Below are 8,691 nucleotides of genomic sequence, written 5' to 3'. Positions count from 1 at the left end.
AGGCTGGGAGGGAGGAGCTACACGTTTGAGTGTAGTTCTTTGTGTGTCCTCCGGAGGCAGAAGCTATACACCCATGGTTTGGGTCTCCCATGTCGGAACTATAAGAAAAAGAATTTACGGTAAGTAAACAAAATTCTCTTTTTTCTTTATCGTTCCTTATGGGAGACCCAAACCATGGGACGTCTCAAAGCAGTCCATGGGTGGGAAATAAACAGACACTGAGAAGTAGGCGAAACCTAACTTCACAAATGGGCGACAGCCGTCCGAAGGATGCGTCCGCCCAAGCTCGCATCTGCCGAAGCATGAGCATGCACTTGGTAGTGCTTCGAAAAAAAGTGCAGACTAGACCACGTGGCAGCCTGACAGACCTGCTGAGCCGTAGCCCAAGAGGCACCGACGGCTCTGGTCGAGTGCGCCTTAATCCCCAGTGGGGGAGGCATCTGAGAACATTGGTAGGCATCGGATATGGCCGACCTATTCAATGAGCTAGGGTCGGTTGAGAAGCCGAGAGACCCTTGCGCTGACGTATGGTCAGCACACAAGAGAGGTGCACCGCCTAAGAAACAGCGGTGCGTGACACATAGATCCGGAGTGTCCGCACCAAATCTAAAGCATGCAACGCTTTCTCAAAGCGATGCACAGGGGCCGAACAAAGGGAAGACAATGAAATGTACTGGTTAAGGTGGAAAGGGAGAAGGCCCGGAGTTGGACGGAGAACCACCTTGTCTTGGCGAAAAAAACCAAAAAGGGTGACTCCGAAGAGAGCACAGTCAAATAAAAGACTCTCTTGAGATAAATTATGGCCACCAGAAAGACCACTTTCTGTGAAAGACTAAACAACGAAACCTCCCTAAGAGGCTCAAAGGGGGGTTTCTGTAAGGCCATGAGGACCCGAGTAAGGTCTCAGGGATCCAGAGACCGCCGGTAAGGCGGAATGATGTAAGATGCGCCCTGCATGAAGGAGCGCACCTGGGCCAGTCGGGCGATATGCCGCTGGAACAACGCTGACCGAGCCGAGACCTGTCCCTTGAGGGAATGAGGGACAGACCTAGCTGCAGGCCGGACTGTAGAAAGGACAGGATGGTCGGCAAGGAAAAAACGGCCAAGGAGCATGGCCGGAAGAACGACACCAGGACAGGAAAATTCTCCAAGTCCTGAGGTAAATCCTGGCCGAGGAAGACTTCCGAGCCTGAGTCATAGTGAAGATGACCTCGGAAGGAATGCCTGAAGCCGTAAGGATTCAGGGCTCAAGAGCCACGCCGTCAATCTGAGAGCCGCAGAGTTGTTGTGGAAAACGGACCCTCTGAGAGAACGTCTGGCCGGTCCGGGAGATGCCACAGCACCTCTACGAACAGACGGAGCAGGTCTGGAAACCAAGCTCGCCTGGGCCTGGAGCGATAAGTACGACCCGACGGCCCTCCATTTTGATCTTGCACAGGACTCTGGGCAAGAGAGCTAGAGGGGGAAACACGTAGGCCAGACGGAACTGGGACCAATCTGGAACCAGCGCGTGCCAAGGCCTGAGGATCGTGGGAGCGAACCACGTAAACCGGGACCTTGTTGTTGTGCCGGGATGCCATAGATCCACTTCCGGAGTGCCCTGCCTGCTAAATTGACCGGAACACTGCCGGATGCAGGGCTCACCCGCCGCTGCCCACGGTTAGACGGCTGGGATAAACTGCCTCCCAGTTTTCTGCGCCTGGGATGTGGACTGCGGATATGGTGGACTCGGAGTCCTCCGTCCACTGAAGGATATGTTGAACTTCCAACATTGCTAGGCGGCTGCGAATCCAAGGACTACAGCCCTGATTTCTAGCACATTGATCGAAAGGGCTGATTCGGACGGTGTCCAAGTGCCCTATGCTCGGTGGTGGAGAAACTGCTCCCCAGCCGGATAGACTGGCCCGTGGTCGGAATCACCCAGGACGGGGCCAGAAAGGAGCGTCCCTGGTACAGAGAGAGGGGCCGAAGCCACCACTTAAGGAGAGCTCCTGGTCTGTGGCGACAGAGCCACCAGTCTGTGCAAGGAAGAAGTCCCTTGCCCCAACAGCGGAAAATGTCCAGCTGCAGGGGACGCAGATGGAACTGGCAAGGGGAACCGCTTCTATTGACGCCATCATCTGACCCAGCACCTGCATGAGGTGCCTGATGGAATGACGGCGGAGCCTCAGCAGAGAGCGAACCGCCAGATGAAGAGACTGCTGTATGACTAAGGGCAGCTTCACAAGCGCCAGCAGAGTCTCGAATTGCATCCCTAGGTACGCAAGTTCCTGGGTCGGGATCAGAGTGGACTTGCAAGCGTGGCGAGAGTGAGCGAGACACTCCGCTGACAGTCTGCACTGGATGAAGCCCTGACTAGAAGGGCGTCCAGGAAGGAATCACTACCAACCCCTGGAGGAGCAGCACCGCAATTGGTGAATACACAAAGGGCCGTGGCTAGCCCAAGGGGAGAGCCACGATTGGAAATGTTCCCCTCTGATTACAAAACGTAGCCAACGCTGGTGGGAAACTGCGAATGGCACATGCAGAGAGACATCTCTGATGTCGATGGATGCTAAGAAATCTCCTTGGGTCATTGACTGATCGCAGAGATTTCTGCAAAATTGCCGCACCTGAACATGCTTGTTGAGAAGCTTGAGATCCAGGTCGGAAGCACCGTCCTTTTCGGGGACTAGGAAGAGATTTGAGTAGAAATCTCAGAACCGTTCCCAGTCGGGAACTGGTACAATTACTCCATTGGCCTGCAGGAATGCCACGGCCTGTGAGAAGGCGGCTGCCTTGGAGCAGGGGGGAGTTGTCAGAAAAAATCTGTTTTGTAGCCGTGGGAGAGGGTAACCCACACCCACTGATCGAAGACGTGTTGCAACCACACGTCGCCCAAGAGGGAGAGCCTGCCACCGACCAAGGACGTTACTGGCGTGGCCAGATAATCAAGAGGAGGCTGCCCTGGTGGCAGCAGCTCCTGACGACTTAGGACACGGCTTCATGCGCCAGTTGGATTACGGACCTTGGCTGAGATAGTGGACGAGGCCGAGGGCTTAGAGGACGACCAGTTAGAGGAAACGAAAGGAACGAAACCTCGACTGGTTCCTGCCCTGGAAGGTTTCCTGGGTTGTGGCATGGAAGTACTCTTCCTGCCAAAAGCTTCCTTAATAATATCATCCAGTTGTTCACCGAATAGACTGGTCCCAGCAAGAGGGAGTCCAGCAAGGAAACTTTTTGAGAAGCATCCGCCTTCCACTCTCGAAGCCACAGGAACCTGCGGATAGCGAGGGAAGTGGCCGAGGCCACCGCAGTGCGGTGACAGTCTCCAGCTATAGATGAAAAGACTGAAGCCTGGAAGTTAAGGCAACCAATTCGGGCAAAAAGGCCCTGGTGAGGGAATGCATCTCCTCCCAAGAAGCAGAGATGGCTTGAGAGCTCGCACTGCTGCAAAGATGGGGAGAACGAGGCCCCTGCCGCCTCAAATATAGATTTGGCCAGAAGGACAACCTGGCGGACAGTGGGATCCTCAGAGAGGAGCCGACAACTGTCCGGGCTGAAAATCTAGACCCCAGAGGGTCCACCCTTGGTGAATGAGCCCACTCCTTGACAACCATTGGTGGAAGGGGGAAACAGTCATCAGAACCACGCTCTGGGAAGCGTCTGTCAGGACAAGCTCTGGGCTTGGTCACAGTGACCAGAATGCTGGAGTGGATAAGGAACACACTCCTTGCTCTCTTAGGCCAGGTATACTGATGCTTTTCTGCCAAAGAGGGGTGCTCCCCTGATACAGGCGGATTGAGGTCCAGTATAAATATAATGGACGCAATCAAATCATTAGCATCTGCGTCACTTTCGGACAGATCAATAGGGTACATGGAGAGCGTCCGAGCCCCCAGTAGGTCAGAAGTACGCATAAGAAAGCGTTTGTCAGGACAGGCCCTGGGTTTAGTCACAGTGGCCTGCTCTCTTAGGTGAGATAAACTGATGTTTTCCTACCCAAGAGGCCTGTTCTTCTGACACTGGAGGGTTAAGGTCCAGAACGGAGTTAATGGACGCATCAAATCGCTAACATCTGCATCACCATCGGTATCAATGGGGTACAGAGACGAAGCGTCTGAGCCCACAGTAAGGGTATCCTCCTCGCCTTGTGACTCAGCCCGTGAGGCAGAGCCGTGGGGCGAGGAAGGAAAGGAGTCCCTGCGTCTCCGTTTAGGAGGACGGGGTCAGGGATTAGATGAAACAGACTCTGTGAGCTCTGCAGAGCGAGCTGGAGCATCAGAGGCACCCTGAGAAGGGGGCTGATGCATGCTTAGCAGCGTCCGAGACAACTGTCCAATGGAGTCTGCAAAGGACTGGGAAATAGCATTGGAAAAAGATGCTACCCAAGACAGGGGTTCAGCCTGGGGAGACTCCAGGCTGAGGCACCACCACATGAGACCATTACAGTGTGTGGTCTGTGCCGGTTCAGGCAATATGAGCTTACATGCAGAGCATGTAGTGTACAGCCTTCCTAGTGTGAGACATGCTGCTGAGGAGGAGGATCTATAATAAAGAATTAACTCCTTCAGAATGCCCTGAGAGTGCATAAAAGTGCACAACCAAAGGTTGTGACTTATCAGGCCGCTATTATGTGCGCCCTCCGGATTCCAAGCCTGGACCCCCAGCCAGATATTCACTCCCTCTGCACTGCAGAGCAGCCAGCGCCGACCAGTGTACTAAGGACGCTGAGAAAATGGCGCCGGAGTGAGGGGGGGGGGCGGGGGTTAACCCAGGAGCGGGAATCGGAGGGCTAAGGAGATGTACAGGGGAGGGAATCATCTCCTCAGATAGGAGTGTCCTCCCCTGTGCAGAGCGGCCGGCGGGCGGCGCTGCAGTGTCCCCCTGCATGACTGACATGCAGGGGAACGAAACGAAACTAGGCCGCGGCTGAAGCCGGGGCCTAGAGTTATGCATGCGGCCGACAATCAGGCATCATCGGCGCGGTTCCCAGTAAAAACCGTGGAACCGGCCGGAAACACAGTAAAAAACAGCATTATCAAAGTAAATCACTGTCCCCCCCAATAAAAGTGCCCCACATTGCAGAAGGACCCTCTGAATAACGTCTCTATACTTAGCTTTGAGACGCAGGGCCCAGTCCCTGGTGGGGTGGGGGTTCAGTGCTCCTTCCAGCAGGGTCCTGCACAAGGGCTGCGGATGGAGGCCGGTCTCCTGCAAGGCAGTGAGAACCGTGTTGGCTCTAACTTCAAGCCAGAGCCCCTAAGGGATGGTGAAGGAGCGCGGCATGAAGGGCTCCTGCCCTGAAGTCAACCTTAACAGCACCGCCGCCAGGGGGGTGAGAAGGGACATGCCGGGAGTCCAGTGGACCCACTTTTCTTCCAAATCTTTAGAAAAAATGAAAAATCAAAAGAGGATGCATGTGTGTGTGTGATCCTCCTGACACACAAAGCAAAAACTGGCTAGGACTGGCTACCAGGGGGTGTATAGGCTGGGAGGGAGGAGCTACACGTTTGAGTGTAGTTCTTTGTGTGTCCTCCGGAGGCAGAAGCTATACACCCATGGTTTGGGTCTCCCATAAGGAACGATAAAGAAAGATCTTCATTTCTGGCGACACATCGTCTGTATAAATAAGTGCCTGGAACCATTGCAGTCTATGTGCAGTGAGAGATCTAGTACGAGAGTACGAGTATAGATCGCTCAGTCTGCATCATTTTCTTTGATCTGCCTGTGTAAACAGGCAAATGACCGCAGATTGGTAACAGTTTACAGATCGGCAGTCCTATTGTGCCGCCAGTCGGTCCCTGTAAACAAACTTTTTAATAAAAACAAACAAAACATAAATGAGCTTGAAGAGTAAAGTCCATTTATTACACCACGTCTCTGCTTCTTTTTTTATACAAGTGTGTTTCTTTAGATACTGATATACCTTGCCTGATGATAAGACCTGAGTAGTCTGGAAAGCTCACTTTGTAACATTATTTTAGTTTATTTTTGTTAGCAATCAAAATACATCATATCTACAAGATTATAATTTTGTTTCTCTTATCGAGAGCATATCAGTATATTTGGCACTGCTTACAGACTGTCATGGGCTAAAGGAGTATTCCACCTGAAGCCTCCTTAAAACAGGCATATGACAAGGTTGAGAACAGGGCACGAGACTCAAGCAAATGGTCTTCAATCTGTGGTTCTTTTTAAGCAGAATGTTGAACTCCCCTTTGATCAGAGCTTGTTCACATGGTTAGCAGGTATTTTCCTTGCGGTAAATGGTAACCACACAGTCTTAAGATGCTATACACGAACTAAGAAGTACTAACCTGAACTAAGGAAAACTGACCGGGGATAAAACCTTCACATACTGTATCTGCTGAATACTGAAGGCATCTCTTATCCACTCCTGTAAGGTCTACATGGAGGATTACAGTGGAAGCATTGGGTGGACACCTAGATGACTAGGCAGCAGCTGGCGAAGCTTTTTTTCCTGTGTGGTAAGAACGTATAGCATTTATCAAGTTCCAAAATTTCATCCAAGTACGGCGCAGACGACCATTACACGTGTTAAATCATACTTTAGCCAGAAAGCGGTGATTTTACTACTTCCTGCCTAGGTGCTCTACCTTCTGAAAATAGGGTCGCCTCTGCGAGTAAAAACATAACATAAGAAAAGTGCGAGGAACAGCCAACCTCACCCCTCTATGATCCTCATATTCTCTGCCAGTTGCCTCCAGGTATCCAGTAAAGGGTACTTTACATGCTGCGACATCGCTAGCGATCTCGTTAGCGATGTGAAATTCTAGATCGCAAGTGCGATCTTTCGGGATTGCACAAAGGTCATTTTACGCATGTGCGATCTCGAAAGATCGCACTTGCGATCTAGAATTTCACATCGCTAACGAGATCGCTAGCGATGTCGCAGTGTGTAAAGTACCCTTAAGTATATTACTACTCCTTACTTGGAAGCAACTTCAGTTGACTACCGAGCCCCAAATCTGCCCACATGAGCGTTCCTTGCTAACGAACGGATTCTTGCCAGATAGAGGACATCCTCAATACCGTGCTCGGTTATTGGCGTCTTATTTAATAATACTGAAGTTTATGATATGCTCGTGAAAACAAACATGGCGCGAGTATGGGGGAAAAGGGCAAACGTAGGTCATTTCATATTGCCCACAGGAAGATCTCAACACCAAGATATTGTCACTTTTCTATTGTCAGAATGATCTGCAGTAAAGTTCTGTGCAATGAGCCGCAGGTCTGTTTATCACACAGAGCCTTCATCAATCCTCTTTGGTTCATTCAGCTTACTCATCCCTTAGAAACATGGCACCTCCGAGCTAAAGCACGTATAATCATGGCTCCAGAGTCTATTTAAGCACATGGTCCTCAGACAGTGACGTTACTTCTATGGTGGTATGCTCTTCTTCTCCGTCGCCTGACTCACAGGGCAAGGCTACTATGGTGCTGCCAGCCGGTGCTATCTGAGCCAGGTTTTGTATCGTGGCACCCAGACCCTGCAGCGTCAACAACTGGATGGGACTCACTACTTTGAGAACCGTGTTACTGTCTTGCATGGCTGCCGTACTCAGGACGGTAAGGTTGGAGGAGTCAGGGTGTATCTCCACCGTGCCAGGAAAATTGTTCCCTGAAGGAGTTAGTATAGTATAACCGCCTAAAACGGGTGAGGAGGGGGAGTTGGCCTGGGAGACAGAGTTCTTGTTAATGATAGTGGAGCTGGATGAGGATGGGATGGAGGTGGAAAGTACTTTACTGAAAGGGAGACCAGTCAGCTGGGAGAGGGACATTCCTTGTGGCAGGGTGATCTGTGTTGGCGGAGGAGAGACTTGGGAGCTGATGGCAGCAGGACCTGAAGTGGCTCTGGTTAATCGTGGTCGTTTGGCTGGAGGAGGAACGTTGACTGGTGTCAGAGTCATCAGGACGTTGTTTAGGTGCTGGGATTTGTGTTTCAGTTCCTTGGCTCTTCGTCGATGCTCATCACATTGCTGCTCTAGTGCTGCAAAAGGAAGAATATTGCCCCATTTGAGTAATAGCAGAATATGTGGCACAAGCAAATTACACCATTTATTATTCCTTATATATGGAACGTGCTACTCCAGATTAATCTACATCCCAGGGCCGACCAAGGGCTTCAGTTTCTAGATTAGACATTTCTGGGATGCCAGTTTGCACTTAAGAGCGAGGTAAAGAAGGCCATTGCAGTTTGTGAATCCGTTAGGCCATGCTGTACCGAAGAGAGGCAAACGGAGTCCTAGTCTCAAAGGCGTGTTCTTAAATGTGAAAATGATCTCCTATCCAAAGGACAGAGAATAAAAATTTCCGATTGCTGGGGCTTCGACTGCTGTGACCCCCACCGGTCCCGAGAGCCTGGCTGAATGGAGCGGAGGTTGATCATGTGCACTACTGATCCATTAGTTCTAACTGAGGTGCCGAAGATCAGCTGAGCGTTGCACTCGTCAATCTTTGGTGCTCCCAAGTGAAGAGACGCCAGGCGCATGATCAACCTCCATTCAGCCGAGGCTCTTCAGAGCCCTGGTTCTTGGGATTATTTCAGGGACACAGTGGTCAGACCCACCCAGCGTCCAGAAGGTTATCTCCTATCCCATGGATAGGGGAATAATTATTAAACTTGAGAACACTCCCTTCAAGGATAGCAACATCTACCTCAGAGTAAACATAGTCATCATCAGTAGT

At 51.2% G+C, this 8,691-nt stretch overlaps 1 protein-coding gene across 1 annotated transcript in view; it reads right to left on the bottom strand.

Annotated features, from left to right (window-relative positions):
• Positions 1 to 6,884: 6,884 nt before the first annotated feature.
• GMEB2 (glucocorticoid modulatory element binding protein 2) overlaps positions 6,885 to 8,691 on the bottom strand; it is a 52,658-nt gene continuing 50,851 nt past the window's right edge. Inside the window, exon 11 of the mRNA XM_075350502.1 lies at positions 6,885 to 7,993. Coding sequence (XP_075206617.1) covers positions 7,347 to 7,993 — 647 coding nt within the window. The 3' untranslated portion in view covers positions 6,885 to 7,346. The remainder of the gene's footprint in view (positions 7,994 to 8,691) is intronic.

Source organism: Anomaloglossus baeobatrachus, chromosome 5, assembly GCF_048569485.1.
Source record: "Anomaloglossus baeobatrachus isolate aAnoBae1 chromosome 5, aAnoBae1.hap1, whole genome shotgun sequence".
NCBI classification, from domain to species: Eukaryota; Metazoa; Chordata; class Amphibia; order Anura; family Aromobatidae; genus Anomaloglossus; species Anomaloglossus baeobatrachus.
The sequence above is the reverse complement of the archived record's forward strand: the minus strand, read 5'-3'. Positions and strand labels throughout refer to the sequence as shown.